At 46.2% G+C, this 22,367-nt stretch overlaps 1 protein-coding gene across 2 annotated transcripts in view; it reads left to right on the top strand.

Moving 5' to 3' along the window:
* Positions 1 to 22,367, top strand: part of OLFM2 (olfactomedin 2) — a 514,357-nt gene that overhangs the window by 404,566 nt on the left and 87,424 nt on the right. For both annotated transcript variants that reach the window (XM_075346476.1, XM_075346475.1), the window contains exon 5: positions 12,106 to 12,212. In XM_075346476.1, coding sequence (XP_075202591.1) covers positions 12,106 to 12,212 — 107 coding nt within the window. The remainder of the gene's footprint in view (positions 1 to 12,105; positions 12,213 to 22,367) is intronic.

Genomic DNA, 22,367 nt, shown 5'->3' with positions numbered 1-22,367 from the left:
CAAGCTTAGGTATCATGCACATATTTTAAGTACTTGAGCATGGTGTTGTGGAATGCCATAATATGGTAGACTCCACACTGTCTTTAACAGAGCTTTTATCTAAAATATCGTATGTAGCATATCAGAACCCTGTAATAGTACATATGTTTCAGCAGCAGATGGCAGTCATCAGAGTACATTGGCTTCATAGTAAAATGCTGTACTCCATACAGCCTCCGGTAATGACATCCCCTACAAATGATTTAAAGGGAACCTGTCACATGGAAAAATGCTATTAACCTGCATAAATAGAGTTAATCTGCAGGGTAATATCATTCTGAAACTGCCCAGCACTGGCACCTTAAAGCCCTCTGCCAGGAGGAAATGAACTTTGATCCTCTCAGCAGCGTTACGGCTTCCGTCGCTGGGGCGGAGCCAGCTTGGGTTCAGTCACTGCTGTTAACCTGCAGATATATTGTAAATCTGCAGGTTACTATAATTCTGAAATTGGCTGGCACCAGTACATTAAACCCCACTGCTGGGAGGAAACAAACTTTAATTATCTTGGCAGCATTCTGGTTTCAGTTGTCGGGGCAGAGCCGGCTTGGGTTCAGTCACTGCTCTTAATCTGCAGATATATGGTAAATCTGTGGGTTAATAGCATTCTGAACCTGCTTGGTGCCTGCACATTAAACCCTGCTGCTGGGAGGAAACAAACGTTAATTCTCCTGGCAGCATTCTGGTTTCAGTCGTCGGGGCAGAGCCGGCTTGGGTTCAGTCACTGCTCTTAATCTGCAGATATATGGTAAATCTGTGGGTTAATAGCATTCTGAACCTGCTTGGTGCCTGCACATTAAACCCCACTGCTGGGAGGAAACAAACTTTAATTATCTTGGCAGCATTCTGGTTTCAGTTGTCGGGGCAGAGCCGGCTTGGGTTCAGTCACTGCTCTTAATCTGCAGATATATGGTAAATCTGTGGGTTAATAGCATTCTTTACCTGCTTGGTGCCTGCACATTAAACCCTGCTCCTGGGAGGAAACAAACGTTAATTCTCCTGGCAGCATTCTGGTTTCAGTCGTCGGGGCAGAGCCGGCTTGGGTTCAGTCACTGCTCTTAATCTGCAGATATATGGTAAATCTGTGGGTTAATAGCATTCTGAACCTGCTTGGTGCCTGCACATTAAACCCTGCTCCTGGGAGGAAACAAACGTTAATTCTCCTGGCAGCATTCTGGTTTCAGTCGTCGGGGCAGAGCCGGCTTGGGTTCAGTCACTGCTCTTAATCTGCAGATATATGGTAAATCTGTGGGTTAATAGCATTCTGAACCTGCTTGGTGCCTGCACATTAAACCCTGCTGCTGGGAGGAAACAAACGTTAATTCTCCTGTCAGCATTCTGGTTTCAGTCGTCGGGGCAGAGCCTGCTTGGGTTCAGTCACTGCTCTTAATCTGCAGATATATGGTAAACCTGTGGGTTAATAGCATTCTGAACTTGCTTGGCACCTTCACATTAAACCCCGCTGCTGGGAGGAAAATAACTTTAATCCTCTCCAGCAGCGTTCCGGTTTCAGTCGTCGGGGTGGAGCTGGCTCGGGTTCAGTCACCACTATGTGTATGGATTTGTGGTGGCTGTAACCACATCCTCACTGACTAACAGTCACTCTGCATTAGAGGAGCTGTCAGCCAGTGCAGGTGGAGCGAATACAGCCGCCGCTCTCCATACACATACTGTAGTACCAGCGACTCCTCCATGACTGAAACAAGAATGCTGCCTGGAGGACTGAAGTTCTTTTCCTCCAGACAATAGAGTTTAATGTGCAGGCGCCGGGCAGGTTCAGAATGCTATTAACCTGCAGATTAACCCTATATCTTCAGGTTAACAGCAAGACAAGTTCCATTTAACATTTTCATTGATAGAGGCCAGTAAGGCTTGTATAACAGTTAAAGGCGAGCTGCGACAATTTCATTCAAAATATATAGAACCCAATGCACTAATAAAGATATAAAACTGTAAGTCATGTTAGGTTTTTTTTTACATTTTTTTAGTCACAGTTAGATAAAGAAAAGCAATATTGTCTTCCTGTCTGCCAAATGTCAAAGGGTTTGGTAATTTGGTAACACATTGAGCGAATACTTGTAGATGTGTGTGAATAAGCTGAGTGAATACAAGGAGTTTATTTACTTTTTATGTAGCAGTCTATTCTGCTATTTGCTATCATGAACAGTATGTCTAGTCATGTCAAGGGTTTCGTTGTACTCGCTGAGCGAGCAGGGATTGGATGGTTACGGCAGCAGCTGATGACGATACTTCATGGCAGCAGGTATCGTGGTTGGCGGCTGATGTGGCGGCTTGCAGCAGCAGCAAATTTGGGGTAGCAGCAGCAGTACACTGAAATATAAACATATGTCAGCAGCTTAACTAGCACAATAGAACAGTAGCAGCAGCACAGTGCTAGGGGACCTGAGAACTAACAATGTATTAGACTCGTTGCTTTGGCACTTTCTGAAGGGAGAAATTACTTTAAATAGCTGCAGGCTCTCAGCTAACTTGAGAAGCACTTCAGGGTTAAGGGGATGCTGGCCCTTTAAGAAAGGGATCTGGCTGCGTGCAAATCCCTAAGGCAGAACTAGGAATCCTACCGTGACTACACAGCCTCCAGTAGACAGCAGCATTGGATGGGAACCACATGGGAGCAAGACGGGTGAGGGACCCAATGTCTGCCCCACTAGAGGGGAGAAGAACAATGCAGGGACGCCGGTATGGGTTTTATAGTTCTCCCCCCTATGCCCCCCTGTTTCAGGAATCTCTTAAGGAGAAGAGGGGCATTAATATTCTCCCTTGGTTCCCATGACCTCTCCTCAGGACCAAACTTCTTCCAGTCCACCAGGTAGCAAGTTTTACCTTTGACCTCTTTCTCAGCAAGGATGGGTTTTACCTCATAGACGTCTTCATCACTGACCGGAGGCAGTGAGGTACCAGGATCCCTGTGATAACAGCTCAGCATGACAGGTTTGAGGAGGGACACGTGGAAAAAGTTGATGATGCGTAGGGAAGCCGGGAGCTTTAGTTTGTAGGATACCTTGTTAATACGCTGGAGCACCTCAAAAGGACCAATAACATGGGGACCCAATTTGTAAGACGGCAACTTGAGAAGTACATATCTGGAAGAGAGCCATATCTTATCTCTGGGCCATAACGAAGGAGGATGTAGGCGTCTCTTGTCCGCATGCTTCTTCATTCGGATGGAGGACAGCTCCAGTGAGAACTTGGTCTCCTCCCAAATGTTGGAGAACGTCTTAATGAGGGAATCGGCTGCAGGATTCCCGGAGCGTCAGTGGGAACAGAATTCTGGGTCTTTGTCCATAAATGATCTGAAAAGGAGACTTGGCAGAGGATTCACTCACGTGATTGTTATATGAGAACTCCACCCATGGAAGGAGCTTGACCCAGTAACTATGATACTCATTAAGGAAGTGCCGCAGAAAGTTTATAAAGATCTGGTTCACTCAGTCTATTTGGCCATTGGACTGCCAACGAGAAGACTAGAGGAACATCCAGCGGCTTACAGGTGGCCCTCCAGAATTGGGACTTAAATTGGACACCTCTGTCGGATACAATGTAGAGTGGTAGACCATGCAGCCTGAAGATGTGCTGAATTAAGTGCTCAACAAGTACTGGCATGGAGGGCAAACCGATCAGCAGCGGGAAATGGGCCATTTTACAGAATCTGTCTACCACTACCCAGACAATGGTGCAACCGGAGGACTTCAGCAGATCGGTAATAAAGTTCATCCCAATGTCCTGCGAGGGAGCAGATGGAACTGGTAAAGGAAAGAATAAACCATCAGGAAGCTTCATCGATGTCTTGTTGTGGGCACACGGGGGACAGGCCGACACAAACTCCAGGACATCTTTCCGCAATGTACGCCACCAATAATGCTATGAAATCATTCGCAACGATTTCTGTCGAGCGTGACCGGCCACCTGAGAGGAATGACCCCACTGTAAAATTCACCTCTTGTCTTTGTTTGCTTCAACAACAAACATGTTACCAGAAGGAACTTGGGACACATCTATGGGAGCCACTGTCACCATCCTGGAAGGCTTGATTATTTGTTGAGGCTCCTCCTTCAGATCGGCTGAAAGAAACGAATGTGACAGTGCATGAGCTTTGACATAGGGCAGAAATGTAGCACAAACATGAAGCAAGCAAAGAATAGCGGCCACCGGGCTTAGCATGAGTTCAATCACCTGAGCCGACTGTAGGTAAGCCAAGTTCTTGTGGTCAGTGTAGATGATGACAGGGTGAATTGCTCCTTCCAGCAGATAACGCCATTCCTCCAGAGCATCTTGATTGCCAATTGCCAAACGAGTATTTGCTCTCGGCTATTAAGAAAGCTCTGGGAAAAAATTCACAGGTTACAGTCTTACCTGTAGCTGACTTCTATGTGAGAATTGAATCGGCACCGGAGGATGAAGCGTCCACTTTCAGGATAAACTGCTTGCTAGTCTCCAGTCTATGCAGCGCCAGAGCTGAAGCGAACGCCTGCTTAAGTGACACAAAGGCGTCTTCTGCTTCAGGCATCCATGCCTTCGGATTCACCCCTTTGCGGGTTAAGGCTGAGATGGGAAGAGCCATGGATGAGAAGTGTGGGATAAACTGCCTATAATAATTGGCAAAGCCGAGGAACCACTGGATTGCTTTCAGACTGTCAGGACATGGCCACTTCAGTACTGCTGACAGCTTTTCTGGATCAACCCTCAGGCCGGTATCCAAGATGATGTAGCCTAGGAAAAGAAGAGACGACTGCTTGCAAAGGCACTTCTCATATTTAACGCATAGACAAACATTTCTTCTGTGCGTAGGTAGATCCAATGAGAATATGAGAATATTGTCCAGGTATACCACTTCAAATGTGTACAGCAGATCTTGAAAAATATCGTTGACAAATTCCCAGAAGATTGCTGGGGCATTGCTAAGCTTGAAAGGTATCACTCGATACACATAGTAGCCATCACGGGTGTTGAAGGCCAACTTTCATTCGTTGCCTGACCGCACCAGATCAGATTGTATGCACCATGGAGATTGAGCTTGGAGAATATCCTGGAACTATGGAGTCAGTCAAACAGTTCCAGTATGAGTGGCAGCAGGTACTTGTTCTTGACCGTGAATTGGTTGAGCCTTCTGTAGTCGATACATGGCTGTAGAGACCCGTCCTTTTTCTTGACAAAGAATAAACCAGCTCCGGCTGGTGGGGAAGACTCTTGAATAAAACCTCTTGACAGATTTTCCTTTATGTATTTGGACACAGCTTGGGTCTTGGTCTGAGACAGGGGGTAAATACGACCATGGGGAGGAGTGGATTAAGGCAGTAGGTTGATGGGGCAGTCATACTATCTGTGTAGCGGCAGAGTCTCGGCCTCTTTAGGCGGACAGTATACCTGGAAGATTAGAGTGTTTCACAGGCAGGCGAGAGGATTTCCCAGAAACAAGACAGCTTTCATGGCAGGTGTGACCCCACCTTGCACGTCTTCAGATCTCCAGCCCAGAACTGGTTCATGCTTCTGAAGCCACAGTAGACCCAGCAACAGCAGATCCAACATGCAGATGCAACATTTTCGTAAGGACATGGAAGGAGATTTTCTACGTATGCAGAATTCCCACTTGTAGAACAACTTCTTCAGTGATGAACTGGATGGCCTCAGGCAGAGGCTTTCTGTTCACTGACAGCACAGTAATGGGAGTTTGCAGCTGAAGAACAGGAATTCGGTACCATTTCACTATAGTCTATTGTATGAAATTCTTGTCAGCGCCAGAGTCTAGAAGGGCATCTTCAGAGAACCGAGAGTCACCACTCGTTACGAACACAGTCATATATAGAGGTGAAGAGGAATTGCAATCACCTAGGGTAGCCTCTCCTGCTGACCCTAGGCTGAAAAGTTTCCCGACTTCTTAAGGCAGAAGTGGATAAGATTCACGGAGCTTCTGCAGTAGAAGCACCTCCCATTGGTGCGACGGATCTCGTGGTGGTGGCAAACTGAACGTAGTTGGTCAATTTCCATTGGCTCTTAGACCACAAGTATTGGAGCACGAAGAACCAAGAGCCTCAGGACAGAATACCAGGTGAGATGGCCTCCTCTCATGGGCCCTGTCACGAGCATGTTCCTGAAACCGCAAGTCAAACAGCACTTCAGTGGCAGATGCAAAATTACCAAGTTCATCAAAAACCTTCCAGAAGATCTCCAGAAAGAGAGGCAGATTAGAGACTAGTGGATCAAGCCTCTCTAGAAACAGATTAACTCAGTTTAGAGCTTCACCCTTTAGGTGAGAAGTCATGAAGGCCACTTTTGCAGCATCTGTGGGATACTGCTGCAGTAGTAGATGGAAGTGTAACAGGCACTGATTGAGAAACCCTCGACAAAGCTTTGGATCCCCTTGGTACTGTGGAAGTCTTATGAGATGAGGGGGTGGACTGCCGACCGGGGAAGAGGCTGTACTAAAGGTACCAAGACTGAGGGCATAGAGGCTTGACTGATGACATTCTGCAGGCACGTCAACTGTTCGTTCACAGAGGCAAGATACTCCAGTACTTGACCTTGCATACTTCCTGACAAGAGACCTCTTGCTGAAGGTTGGTAAGCTGAGCGTTACTGGCTGCAGGATCTACTAGCTGCAGGGAGCACAGTCGGGTGTCCATAACCTGCAGAATGGTTATGAGTCAGTGTTGTTCCTCCCACACATGAGCAAGTTCTCACTGAGCTGAGAATACAGGGGCACTGGGGTTCATGGCTTAAACAAACTGATGTACTTGCTGGCTGAGCAGAAATTTTAGCTAACCCACTGGGACACAGCAGACAGAAACCCCAGAGAGGCTTAACTACGCAACCACACCTGTTTTTCACCCGTGCCTCTGATGGTGAGGGTGTTACGCTGCAGGTATGAGACCAGGTGCCACTTGGGAAGACTGGTGCTGTGATGGCTGACCTCAGGGGTATGGGAGTGATAGCCTCTGGGATAGATAACAGCAGCAGGTGTCGAGGTTCCAACCAGGATGGATGGAGTGATGGAAAGATGGATGGATATGGCAGCAGCAGCTGGTGATGATACTTTGTGGTAGCGGGTATCGTGGTTGGTGGCCGGTGTAGTGGCTTGCAGCAGTGGGGGATTTGGGATAGCAGCAGTACTTTTAATTATAAACATATGTCAGCAGCAGAACTAGCACAATACAACAGCAGCATCACAGTGCTAGGGGCCCTGAGAACTAGCAACATATTAGATTTGTTGTCCAGGCACTTTCTGAAGGGAGAAAGTACCTTAAATAGCTGCAGGCTCTCACGTGATCTGAGAGGCACTTCCGGGTTAAGGGTATGCTGGCCCTTTAAGAAAGGGGTGTGACCACACGCGAGTCCCTAAGGCAGAACCAGGAAGCCTGCTGTGAGCACACAGCCTCCGAAAGACAGAAGCATAGGACAGGAACGGAGCAGCCACCACAGCGAAGCCAGACGGGTGAGGGGCCTGACATCCCTATCTAGGGAGGTAGGGCAGAAAAATGTGGGGACGTCAGTGTGGGTATTACAGGTATAAATAAACACGTTTTTGGATTTTCTTTTTAGAGCTTTGGAAATCACTTGACTATATTTCTTTGATTCTCACCAAGGCCATAAAATTAATCACTGAAACGTTTCACCCAGTCATGACTTTTAACGTGTATGTACTGTACTTCAAAAGTCGTGCCTCTACCTTTGATGCGGGCTCCATCGCTAAGCACACATTTTTCAGACACATGTGAGTCTAACAACTATGGGTGGATAAAAGATTCGACCCTGGCTGTGAACAAGTTAAACCCCACGGTCAATCTCTTACAGACGAATTTAACATTTGACGGCAGGGTGGTGTGTGATTCCCTGCTCTAAATGGCGCACTCTTGACATGATCATGGGGTGCCGATTAGTTGTTATGATAGACAGGGGTCAGCTGATGACCCTTGTGCCTGTCATTACAATCCTCCTGTAAACGCCCGCGTTCCTAGGACGTCGTGATTCAGCTCTCTACAGCAGGGCAGATGTGATGTCCTGCTCTGTATAAATCACAAGTGATTGGATGATTGCAGCTTTACGTCCCCTAAAGGGACTTGTAAATACAGTTAAAAAAAGAATAACATTTTTTTGGAAATATGAAAAAAATAAAAAAAACCCACAAGTTTAAATTTCCCCCTTTTTCCCTATTGAAAATAGAACAATGAAAAAAAATAAAAAATACACAGATTTGGTAATGCTGCTCTAAAAAATGTCCAATCTATCATAATATTAAAAAATTAGTCGGATCAGAAAATGTTGTAATGAGAAAAGAATCAAAACGCCAAAATTATGTGTTTTTAGTCACTACAATATTGCAATAAAATGCAATAAAAGACGATCAAAACATCGCATCTACCAAAAAAAGTATCGGGAAAGACATCAGTTCAGGGCACCAAAAATAAGTCTCACACAGAAAATGTCTTACATTTTGTACAAAAAACTATACATTTTTGGTATCTACACACTCATATTGACCCGGGAAAAGAAAAAAGCAAAAAATAATTGTGGAATTGCAATTTTTTTGCTACTTCAATGCACTTGGAACATTTTTCAGCACACTACATGGTAAAATTAATGGAGTTATTCAAAAGTACAACTCATCCCACAAGAAACAAGTCACAGTATAGGGGGCTTTACACGCAGCAATATCGCTAGCGATATCGCTAGCGAGCGTACCCGCCCCCGTCGTTTGTGCGTCACGGGCAAATCGCTGCCCATGGCGCACAATATCGTTAGGAGTCGTCACACGGACTTACCTGCCTAGCAACGTCGCTGTGGCTGGCGAACCGCCTCCTTTCTAAGGAGGCGGTTCGTGCGGTGTCACAGCGGCGTCACACGGCAGCCGTCCAATAAAATCGGAGGGGCAGAGATGAGCGGCCGTAACATCCCGCCCACCTCCTTCCTTCCTCATTGTTGGCGGCCGCAGGTAAGCTGTAGTTCGTCGTTCCCAAGGTGTCACACATAGCGATGGAACGACGAACAACCTGCGTTCTCTACAACCAATGATTTTTTGAAAATGAACAACGTGTCAACGATGGACGATTTGGTGAGTATTTTCCATCGTTAACGGCCGCTCGTTGGTGTCACACGCAACGACGTCGTTAACGATGCCGGATGTGCGTCACGGAATCCGTGATCCCGGCGATATATCGTTAGATACGTCGTTGCGTGTAACGGGGCCTTTAGGCTATGATGATGGAAAAATTAAAATGTTATACATCTTGGAAGACGGGGAGGAAAATAATAAGTGAGAATTGCCCTCAGGTGAAGGAGTTACGTGGAGTTTGAACTTCTTCAACAGTCCCCTATTCTTGGCAGTTTTTGCAGCCTTACCATGGTGACTCCAGTGGTTGATATTCATGTTGAAGGAAAGGCGGTACGGGATTGAGCGTTGCCAATACTGGTCACAGTTCTTAAGGTGCCAACCACATCATCTCTCTACAATCAACTAAAGATCCTTTAGATACAACTTCCATACCATTACTAACTTACCTTGTCCATCCTCTTAAGCTTCAGAGAGAAGTTATCTTCTTGTTCCTGGGATATTTTTAACAGAAGAATACTTTTGTAGTTGGGTGGGAATACTTGTCTTGGTGGGGATATAACATTACCATACTATATTGTAATGATATCATATGTTTCTAAACTGATATATTGATAACCCATTGATCCAGTCGACTGGAACATGTCTATTATATTGGCATCTTGCATGAGTGTACCTACTAAATGGTAATGGTTAGGAAAGGCTTACTTCACTCTGCTCTATTATGGGTAGAGCCGAAAACATAGGTGTGCCTGCGCGATCCGGCGAGTTCTTTACACAGGCGCAAGATTTTGCCCTGCGATTTAGATGAGTGTGCGGAACGGGAATGTGGCTGGGCAGGGGAGAAATTTTGCCCACCTACATGGATGGTGCCCGAAGGATCATATACGTCAATCAGCACAAGAGGACGGCAAAAGGAGGGACAGGAGTCGCAGATTAGGACACCCAACGGACTGGACTGCGCAATTTACACACAGGGCAGTAGATTTTATAAACGTATTTGTGGAGTCTACAGTGGGGGGGATCAGGGCGTAACGTGCAATTTATAGAATGCAGCACAGGTGCTGCTTAAGGTGATAGTTTTAGTTTAGAAGACCAAAATCTGGTGACAGGTTCCATTTAATAATTGCAAAGTGCTAGATATCTTTAAAAATTCATACAACGAGACAGAAGGAGAAAAAGTGGCAATATAAAAGGGACAAAAAGGTGAGGCTCACAGAAAACCATACAAGTAATACTGGCGATACAGTAAGAATTCAACCATTAATTGCCACAGTCATAATATTAAAGTGCAAGTGCGATTTACATAGAGATAGAAAAATAATGCATAAATTCCCACATTAGAAAAGTTATCCCGGTGGACAGTAATTTTGAGCCATCCTATCACGCTGTACTAAGGGCTAGAAAGACGAAGTACAGCGTATTCCCCATTAGGTGGCAGCAGAGTAGAGAAGGGAGAGCCAAAGTTATACTGTAACAGAAAGGCAGCTGAAGTACAGCAAAGTAAAGGCCCCGTTACACGCAACGACGTATCTAACGATATATCGCCGGGGTCACGGATTCCGTGACATACATCCGGCATCGTTAGCGACGTTGTTGCGTGTGACACCAAGAGGCTGTTAACGATGGAAAATACTCACCAAATCGTCCATCGTTGACACGTCGTTCATTTTCAAAAAAACGTTGGTTGTTGAGGACGCAGGTTGTTCATCATTCCCGTGGCAGCACACATCGCTATGTGTGACACCTCGGTAATGACGAACTACAGCTTACCTGCGGCCGCCGGCAATGAGGAAGGAAGGAGGTGGGTGGGATGTTACGGCCGCTCATCTCCGGCCCTCCGCTTCTATTGGACGGCCACTTAGTGACGCCGCTGTGACGCCGCACGAACCGCCCCCTTAGAAAGGAGGTGGTTCATCGGCCACAGCGACGTCGCTAGGCAGGTAAGTCTGTGTGACGGCTCCTAACGATATTGTGCACCATGGGCAGCGATTTGCCCGTGATGCACAAACGACAGGGGCGGGTACACTCGCTAGCGATATCGCTAGCGATATCGCTGCGTGTAAAGCCCCCTTAACTCCAGCAGACAGCTAACAGGCAAACCACCAGGGGGCAATAGAGTAGTCAAACAGTCAGGGTCTAGCCAGGAAAGTCAAGTGAGTGCAGAGGGAGGATCAAAATCAAGTCAGAAAACACAACCGAGTCAGAAGTCGGGAGATCAGGAATGCAGAGGAGAACACAAACAACTGACAGGAGCAGGAAGTCAGGGACTGGGACAGATGGATGAACGGGGGAGGGTAGAGGTCAGGGCATGACAACAAGGAGTCAGATAAACCACAAAAACTCACCAGAACAAGTCACAGGCTGCAGAGCAAAACTATAACCAGCACAGGAATGCAGGTTCAGAGACCAGATATAGTGTCTCCTGAAACCAGAATGAGGCTGATGGGAGTTAACCGCTGACATTGCCAGGCCGGGTCTGTGAAACTCTGGAGCGGAAAATACCGGTCCTGGATCATGACACATTCCTATTACATATTGTCATTGCAAAATGGGAACATTCACCTTACTGCCATATAATGGTACAATAGTACATCTATATACAAAGAAGAAGCTGTACACTCTCAATGTTATATACCCATACTATAGAAAAAAGCATAAAGAGTGAGGCCACACCAAAATCTCCTTAAGGAGGGTCCCCAACGCGTGTTTCGCAGTATTATGTTGTTTGTTTCATCAGGGGGAAAGAAAAACGTGTGCCCAATAAACTAAAACATGTCTGTTATATTGGCAACTTATGTGAGTCTACAAAATGGTAATGGTTAGGAAGGGGAGAGAAAATTATCCAGCAAATTGACAATTTGTGAAATATAAAGACAATATAGTGTTAAAAAGAATAGACCAAGAATCTTTTTCCTTCTATTAAAAGTTAGCCTCAGATATATCTAAGCTTGTTCTATAAAGTTACTCATTCTAACCTCTTGTATATCCCTTTGCAATTTCAGGTTGCGGTAAACTCACAGGCGTCAGTAACCCAATCACGATACGTGCCTCGGGGTCTAGGTTTGGTTCATGGATGACGGATACTATGGCTCCCAGTTCAGATAATAGGGTGAGTCATTAGATACATGGTTTAAAGCTAGCTCAATGTGTTCTCTTAACTGCATTTCTCTAATCTGTTGGCTTTAGAAAGCCACGGGCTATGAAACTAACTGTAGAACGAGGATGAAATAACGAGGAGTTATCGTTGTTCACCATGAAAGTTGTCTTCTAAGAACGGAATGAAGTCTACTAAATACAAACCATTAGGCCATTATGTTGTCTCAGTGTGAAAGTGCCGTCCTTGTGACTTATTGCATGTTTTCCTCTTTTCACTGGTGCAATGTGTAATGTTGAAATAAGCTGTAATGGGGTTTTATCCTGCAATGTTTCACCCTTATTGGCTCAAACACATCACGTCATGTAATAATTTGTTCGAAACTATGTTATATTGTATGGCCGTAGGCTCCCACAGTATATTTCTTTGGGTTATGGTTATTTGGACTGGGACTATTGAGAAGTTGCACTAGATTTAAGATTTTTTACGTACATTAAGTATAGGTAAAGGGTTTGTAAAAATACATCAACAAATTCATCATTTTGAATGCTAGCAATTTTTACTATTTTTGCCGTGTGGGAAGCTCCTCTATTCAAGAGGGAAGATCTACTATACTCAAATAGATAGAGACTTCAAAAATGTAGAATTGGGTGGAAAGAAACCAGAGGGAGACAAGTCAGAGGATACGTGTCACACTAGGTACAGGGAGATACTAAGTGCATGGGGAAAGGGAAGGGAAACCCTGTGTCTAGGGTAAAGGAAGATGGTGACCCTTGACCAAGCCTACTGCTGGTCCCTTGGGTCCTTCACCAGCCTAGTTAGGTTCCGCACCTATGCGCCAAGCCGGATACCTGACCCTAGGTGTCCTTAGTGCTGATCCCTAAATAAGGAACAAATGGGATGAGCTTTTTGTCAACCCCATTAACCGCTATAGATGACATAAGAAGGACACACAAGGGGAAAATGCATGAACTGCTTATCTACAGATGACACAGGTAGAAGTTCAGCAACACTTTCTGCAACAACACAACAGAAGAGTACAAGCAACCTACTTCCACCCAGTGCTTGAATAAACTGAAGAATCTCATCAGCACCAGTCCAAAAGAAGTATGGGGTATATAAGCACTAAGAGAATGCTGATGGTGAGCTTCTGGAAGGCGAGCTCCTGCTGGGTCCAATAGGGGGACATGAATCCAGCATGAAAGCTACGTATACCAATGAATACTGACAGCAGGAACAATGGAAAGTCAGGGAGCATTATGCGCAGCCAGACACTGTGAACTTCTATGGCCTGAAACCACATAACTGTCACCCATGACACATTCATGACAATAGGTCATCTCAAGCTTGGAACTTTAAGAGGTATTACTATCTCTACATATCCACAGTAAATGTCTAAGCTGTGCCTCCCACATCTCTACTTTCTTTTTAATTAATGAGTGGCCTTACTTACATACTATAGGAATACAGTTATATGAAAAAGTTTGGGCACCCCTATTAATGTTAACCTTTTTTCTTTATAACAATTTGGGTTTTTGCAACAGCTATTTCAGTTTCATATATCTAATAACTGATGGACTGTGTAATATTTCTGGATTGAAATGAGGTTTATTGTACTAACAGAAAATGTGTAATCCGCATTTAAACAAAATTTGACCGGTGCAAAAGTATGGGCACCTCAACATAAAAATGACATTAATATTTTGTAGATCCTCCTTTTGCAAAAATAACAGCCTCTAGTCGCTTCCTGTAGCTTTTAATGAGTTCCTGGATCCTGGATGAAGGTATTTTTGACCATTCCTGTTTACAAAACAATTCCAGTTCAGTTAAGTTTGATGGTCGCCGAGCATGGACAACACGCTTCAAATCATCCCACAGATTTTCAATGATATTCAGGTCTGGGGACTGGGATGGCCATTCTAGAACATTGTAATTGTTCCTCTGCATGAATGCCTGAGTAGATTTGGAGCAGTGTTTTGGATCATTGTCTTGCTGAAATATCCATCCCCTGCATAACTTCAACTTCGTCACTGATTCTTGCACATTATTGTCAAGAATCTGCTGAAACTTAGTTGAATCCATGCGACCCTCAACTTTAACAAGATTCCCGGTGCTGGCATTGGCCACACAGCCCCAAAGCATGATGTAACCTTCACTAAATTTTACTGTGGGTAGCAAGTGCTTTTCTTGGAATGCCGTGTTTTTTTGCCTCCATGCATAATGCCTTGTTTGCATAACCAAACAACTCAATCTTTGTTTCATCAGTCCACAGGACCTTCTTCCAAAATGTAACTGGCTTGTCCAAATGTGCTTTTGCATACCTCAGGCGACTCTGTTTGTGGCGTGCTTGCAGAAACGGCTTCTTTTGCATCACTCTCCCATACAGCTTCTCCTTGTGCAACGTGCGCTGTATTGTTGACCGATGCACATTGACACCATCTGCAGCAAGATGATGCTGCAGGTCTTTGGAGGTGGTCTGTGGATTGTCCTTGACTGTTCTCACCATTCTTCTCTGCCCTTCTGATATTTTTTTTAGCCTGCCACTTCTGGGCTTAACAAGAACTGTACCTGTGTTCTTCCATTTCCTTACTATGGTCCTCACAGTGGAAACTGACAGTTTAAATCTCTGAGACAATTTTTTGTACCTTCCCCTGAACAACTATGTTGAATAATCTTTGTTTTCAGATCATTTGAGAGTTGTTTTGAGGAGCCCATGATGCCACTCTTCATAGGAGATTCAAATAGGAGAACAACTTGCAAGTGGCCACCTTAAATACCTTTTCTCATGATTGGATACACCTGCCTATGAAGTTCAAAGCTCACTGAGGTTACAAAACCAATTTAGTGCTTTAGTAAGTCAGTAAAAAGTAGTTAGGAGGGTTCAAATCAAGAAATTGATAAGGGTGCCCATACTTTTACACCGGTCAAATTTTGTTTAAATGCGGATTGCACATTTTCTGTTAGTACAATAAACCTCATTTCAATCCAGAAATATTACTCAGTCCATCAGTTATTAGATATATGAAACTAAAATAGCTGTTGCAAAAACCCAAATTGTTATAAAGAAAAAAGGTTAACATTAATAGGGGTGCCCAAACTTTTTTCATATGACTGTATGTAGGTATCAATAAAGAGCCCAATGTAAGTGATATGGACAGAAGCCAAAATTGGAGGGATTTAATTTTACATTTTGCGATATGGCGATGTAAGGATGTCGAAGTTTTCAACCCACTAGAGTGCAAGAATGGTCTAGATTTTAATATCCCAACTTCTCTAAAAACAGATATGGTATTTCATCCTTGATTAAGAATTGGTAGGTACTCGCAATCCTAAGCGCAACTCAGGGTGCACTGTGCTATGGATGGAATATAGGTGCTAACAGCCCAGTGAGCTAGATGGACAACTACAGTATAACTAAGTTTAAATTAACAGAGCACAAATGGTAAGTGTTATTTGCACACTCACTTTTACACGAACAACCATGAGAGACCACTGCGGTTGAGAAAGTGCACCAATAAACATACATAATTACGGATTCAGCAGAGTCACACCACACTATCTGCGAAGAAGTACCAGTTGCTACCAATAAGGTTCAGATCAACGGCTTGCTCAACCAGCGCTGCCGCTTAATAAAGTAAAGGTACGGATAGCAGTACGCTTTTCCAGCACTGCTATACTGTTAAAGGTGAAGCAGGCTCAGGAACAACAGTGGCTTCACCAGCCCTGTCACAGCCACTAGGATTGCGAGAATTGGTATGCTAGACCGCACAGACACTGACTATTACTGTTAAGAAGTGATTAGTGAGAAACCTGCATAAGACACGCACTCGCCGCAAGGCAAGTAAAGATTGAGCAATGCCCTGCATCGGCAGTATCCCTATATAACCTAAGCACCACCTAGTCTCAGCTCACACCCAATCAGTGTAGATGACGTCCAACGGCCAATCCTGCGAAGCCACGTGGTCAAGGAAGCTGATGTCCAACAGCCATTCCAGCGAAGCTACATCAACGGTGAAGCTGATGTCAGACGGACAATCCGAAGATGTCACGTCACGCGCATGTGCATTGGCCAAAGAGTCAGACTTAGCAAAAGACTTGGCCCGAGCATGTTCACTTTCCCGTTTTCCACACGTAGACTCTGGCAGCTTAACAGCCACCAGTAACACAGCGGAGGATTGGGCCAACTGCTAAGGCACCGAGGCAAAGCAGCACCCGCAGAATTGGTCTCGGGCAGCGGAGAGACAGGAGGCACCCTGACTCTGACCCAAGAGGGAGGACGCCTCCGGCGTATAGTTGTAACAGTAGGATTGAAGGAGAAAAAAAAATAAAGATAGAGTCTATGTTAAAAAAAAGATGTTTAGTGTATGAGAACATGTGAGATAGACTCAGCTTATGTATGATGACGAGGTCTCCTAAACTGAAGACTTTTAAGAATAACAAAACTCTAAGCCAACATTGTCCAGCAAGATATGCTTCTATTCGGCTTCTGAAAGTTCTCGGATGCTCCCGGAACACAGCAGTTCCATCAAAACGATAGTAGACATGGCCAAGTACTACAGATAAACCCCCTATCATTTAAGCATGCTTTTTCGACTGCCATTCTGAACTCAATGTGCCTGCCCTCATCGGATCACAGACGTTTCGCAGTTTGAGGCCTGGCAAGTAGAGATGAGCAAACCCGTTGTTCGGTGTTCAGTTTTCAGGCCAAACATCGACTTTAAAAAAAAACGGAGTTTGGGTTCAAAGTTCGGAATCTTTACATATGCTGACCATTGGTGCCAGTATTGCTGTGCTTAGGTATGCTTGATGCTCAGTCCGGTGCGAGCTGCTTGCAGTGTTTGAATGGCTTGCACTAGCGGTAACAACTGCGTGATTCGATCTAGTTTGCAACCCCCTTAAAAAGTTGAAAACCCCACCCTCCCCCGGATGTATTTTGCTTATGGTTGGCTGTATGTGAGCAAAGAATTGAACTGCCAATCAGTGACTTCCATTGGTGTTCAGGCCAAGTCTGAACCAGTGAAGCTACAGTTTGGCTGCAGCTGCCGAACCAAACTTCCACAGGTTCGCTTATCTCTTCTGGCAAGTACCAGTTTGAAAGACTGTCTGGGAATCCCCAGGTCAAATGAAGACAGCCATGCCGAACTCAATGTGCCTGCCCTCATTGGATTGCAGACATTATGCAGTTTGAAACCTGGCAAGTAGAGTAGAACAGATAAGCAAACTCGGATCTGTTGACCGACGGCTATACTGAACTCAATGTGCCTGCCCTCATTGGATAACAGACATTTTTGCAGTTGGAGACATGGCAAGTAGCAATGTGGAGGACTGGCTGAGAATTCCTGGATCCGTTGACTGAGACTCATGCTGATCTCAATGAGTCTGCCCTCATTAAATCGCAGGCATTTAAATATGCTGTTGCACCACGACCAATCATATATTTATGGCCTATCTTAAGCATAGGTCATCCATAAAAAAAGTAATGGCCAACCTCTTTAGGGCAGACTTGATGAAAGCTAATAGAATATGTTATGTTTTTCAATACATATATATCCTCTTCATGACTTATATACATGGCTTAGGATAGGTCATCAATATCTGATCAGTGTGAGTGCAACAGCCAGTGCCAATCAGCTGTAATAGCAAGGGCTGGAAGTTCTAGGATGCCACCGAAACACAGTATCTCTGTCAAATCTATAGTGGCCATAGCTGGGTACTACAGATCCATCCACTATCATTTGAATTGGCTTACACCCCCCCCCTTCGATCAGATATTGATGGCCTAGCCTAAAGGGGGCTTTACACGCTACAATATCGTTAATGTTTTATCTTCGGGGTCACGTTGTTAGTGACGCACATCCGGTGTCATTAACGATATTGCAGCGTGTGACACGTACCAGCGACCTTAAGCAACCTCAAAAATGGTGAAAATCGTTCCCAACACCACAAATCGGTATTGGTTGATTATCAATGTGGTTTGTCGCTCCTGCGGCAGCAGACATCTCTGTGTGTGACACCGCAGGAGCGAGGAATGTCTCCTTACCTGCCGCAAGCTGCAATGCGGAAGGAATGAGGTGGGCGGAATGTTACGTCCCGCTCATCTCCACCCCTCCGCTTTGATTGGCCGGCCGCTTAGTGACGTTGCGGTGACATTGCTGTGATGCCGAACGTCCCTCCCCCTTGAGGGAGGGATTGTTCGGCAGTCACAGTGACCCCGCCGACCAGGTAAGTACGTGGGACGCTGCCGCAGCGATAATGTTTGCTGCGGCAGCGATCACACAAAATCATATGTACGACGGGGGCGGGTACTTTTGCGTACAATATCGCTAGCAATTGCTAGCAATATCGTAGCATGTAAAGCCCGCTTAAGGGTAGGTCATCCATAAAATAGTAGGCAACGTCTGTAAGGCATGACTGACGAAGGCTAATACGTGTTGTATTTAACAATAAACATATCTCTTCTGCATGAATAATATATGGGATGAGATCTTCTATTTCTGAACATAGGTCCATCGAAGCCGCGGCGATAAAAGTTGTCACTACATGCCGATGAAAACCATCCAAAAGACTCAATAAGATTTTATTTGCTTTTCATCAACTTCAACAACACTAATCGTTAACACAACCTAATAAAAATCAGTGCTAAGTGCCCAATTCGTCACATGTAATAAAGTTACCATATTTCGGAACAATCCATTGGTATCGGATTTTCATTTATCATTTTACATCAATGATTTACAGTACAAACAGCACAGGCTCTACTTCTATTTGCTTCTACAATCAAGTAAATGGTTTTGGCTGATTCTTGACCACTGAGGAAGGATTTTCCGGTCGTGATGGTTACTATACCCCTTAAAACTTAACCTAAAAATAATACACCGACTGCATGCGACTTGGTTAAACAAATTGGCCACAGCAGCCTTTATTACCTATTATTAACATACTACCACAAAGGGGGCGCCGTCCAACGGGCGACCCCAAACACACAATAATAGGTAACACATAATAATAAACGGTACATGAAACCCTATGTAGGCCCGGTCCAGAAACCCTTTCCTACACCAATATCCCTGGCCGCAACACTCCGACCCAGAGATGAGGTATTAATCACCCCACGGATTAATACCCCCCAAACTTTGCAGAACCCCGTGCCTGCAATTTCCCGGAACCCAGAGACACCATACCAAGACAGTGCCTCTCGGTCCAGCTACAAATCCCTTCCAACCGCTTCTGGACCAGACCTACCCCCGCTGCTGCGACAAAACATACATTCCTTTTATAATAATTCCTTTTTTTTTTTTTGAACATAGTTAAACAAACTCACAAACGCAAAAAAGGGAGGGTGGGCGGGAATCTGTCGCCGTCCGGAGTCCAAAAGGGGAGGTAAGACCCTCCCTCATCGCTTTTATACTCCCCCCCCCCCTCCCCTACAGGGATCCTTTTCTCCACCAATCCCCTATACCTTCCCCATAATGCCCCTCATTATACCTTTATTAACCCCCCACTCCCTCCCTTCCCTCTGGTCATGTCGCCCCTCCCCCCTATGGGGTCCATGGCTTTCTTGACCACTGAGGAAGGATTTTCCGGTCGTGATGGTTACTATACCCCTTAAAACTTAACCTAAAAATAATACACCGACTGCATGCGACTTGGTTAAACAAATTGGCCACAGCAGCCTTTATTACCTATTATTAACATACTACCACAAAGGGGGCGCCGTCCAACGGGCGACCCCAAACACACAATAATAGGTAACACATAATAATAAACGGTACATGAAACCCTATGTAGGCCCGGTCCAGAAACCCTTTCCTACACCAATATCCCTGGCCGCAACACTCCGACCCAGAGATGAGGTATTAATCACCCCACGGATTAATACCCCCCAAACTTTGCAGAACCCCGTGCCTGCAATTTCCCGGAACCCAGAGACACCATACCAAGACAGTGCCTCTCGGTCCAGCTACAAATCCCTTCCAACCGCTTCTGGACCAGACCTACCCCCGCCACAGGACAGGACACGTGACACCTTACGTGGCCTGGACCCGCCACACGCCCAAGGCTTGCTCCACACCATCCCGCAAACCCAGGGCCCATAAATCAGAACCAATGTCATTAAGATGAACCCCATCACCTCTCCGAAACTGCCACTTCGCCGATTCCAGGTCCACATGCCTCACCACCACGCCGCCGTTTCTCCGCACGAAACGCGCAACCACCCTGTTCACTTGTGCCCGGGCGCGATTAATCTTCTCAACCGACCGGGCCCCCCTCCACCATAATCTGGCCACAATATCCGACCACACCACTATCAGGCCCGGATACCTTGCCCACAACCGCAGTAGGTCGATCTTAATGTCCCGAATCAGATCGCGGGATGCCGGCGAACCCAGGTCATTCCCCCCCACGTGCAAAACCAACACGTTCGGGGGTCTGTCCATCCTGCAATAGTACTCGAATTCCGTCACGACCCTGCTCCATTCCATGCCCCGCACTCCAATCCACTTGACCGACGCCAGCGACCTGTCCAGACCCAACTGCCGACCATTCGGGCGAGCGTCGGCCCGACGGGCCCCCCAAAAAACGAACGAGTGCCCCAGGATCCAGACCAGACACACTCCTACAATAAAGGAAACAATTTTAACAACAACACCAGCACTCCAGATTGCCACAAAGAACAACAAGACCTAACGGCAAAACAAACAACTCCCCATCAGAACCCTCAACGAGATAATAACTGCGGGCGCACATAACCACGAAAACGAGAGGACTCCCACCGACCAATCCGTCTCACCATGTCATCTCCAAGACCCCAACGAGAAGCCTCGGTAGCCGCCCCAATCCTGAACGAATGGGACCCATAATCCTCTGGGCGCTCACCCGCCCAGCGCAAACAACTCCTCAGCACTGCCACAAACTGATAACGAGACAACCAAGCCCCGTCCTCGTGACGTAGCAGCGGGCCCGGAAGACCGCCCCGCAGACCACAAAACCGACTCACCACCTGCACCGGGCACAAGCCATCCCCTTGCACCGCATACAACACTACCAACCTGCCCCGACCCATCTGGTCCGTCTTGGACCGCCGAAGCCGACACTCCACTCTCCGTCCCTCTACCGACACATCCTCGAATAGCAAACCACCCCCAATCACCCTTGACGGGCTCACCAATTCTCCTATCCGAAAAGCCCCGAAAAAAGCCAACACGAAAGCAGTTTTAAACAACACCGTCTCATACGCTGAGACACAAATCCCCTGCAAACCATCCACCAAACGCCGTAACAAGTCCAATGAAATGGGCCGCCTAGTGTCCCGCACCTTCACCCCTTTCCGAAAACCTTTCAATGCTTGCCGTACCCGAAAGTCCCTTGAAACGTCCTGCTCACCCCTAACCTTTAACCAGAAGGCCACGGCCGCCACCCTAATCGCCACCGCCGACGCTGACCTCCCAGCCCTAAAATCCTCACTCACCAATGCCAAGAGCGCCAGTAAATAATCCGCTCGCCCGTTACCAAACATCTCACCCAGCACTGCCTGCCACTCAACCCACACCTTAGCATAACGGCACCAAGTCACCTCGGTCACCGAATTCCTAATCAAACCCGCAATCACTGCCTCACCAGGCTCCACAATTCCTCTGGGCACACCGCTCCGACCTCGTCCGCCCCCGGCAGTAACTCCCGAAACCTGTGGAACTGAAAACGAGATAAAGCGTCAGCCACCCCGTTATCCACCCCCGGCACATGTTTTGCAACCACATGAATATTCCACAGCAAACACTTGAGCACTAAATGCCGCAAATATGCTACTACAGGTCCAGATTTCGCTGACAAGCTGTTGATTGCATGTACAACTGCCTGATTATCGCAATGGAAGCACACCTTTCGTCCCGAAAATTGCGACCCCCACAACTCCACCGCCACCACGATTGGAAACAACTCGAGCAGGGCCAGATTTTTGACAAGGCCACCCTGTCGCCAATCCTCGGGCCACCTTCCCACACACCAATGACCCTGAAAAATGGCGCCGAAACCCGCCGACCCGGCCGCATCCGTATATAGTTCCAGAGCATCATTGGGCACCACCTTCTTCAACCACAAAGTGCGGCCGTTAAAATGTCGCAAGAAGACGTCCCAAACCAACAAGTCTGCCTTGATCTCCCGCGTGACCCG

The sequence above is a fragment of the Anomaloglossus baeobatrachus genome, chromosome 4 (assembly GCF_048569485.1).
Source record: "Anomaloglossus baeobatrachus isolate aAnoBae1 chromosome 4, aAnoBae1.hap1, whole genome shotgun sequence".
Taxonomy (NCBI): domain Eukaryota; kingdom Metazoa; phylum Chordata; class Amphibia; order Anura; family Aromobatidae; genus Anomaloglossus; species Anomaloglossus baeobatrachus.
The sequence above is the reverse complement of the archived record's forward strand: the minus strand, read 5'-3'. Positions and strand labels throughout refer to the sequence as shown.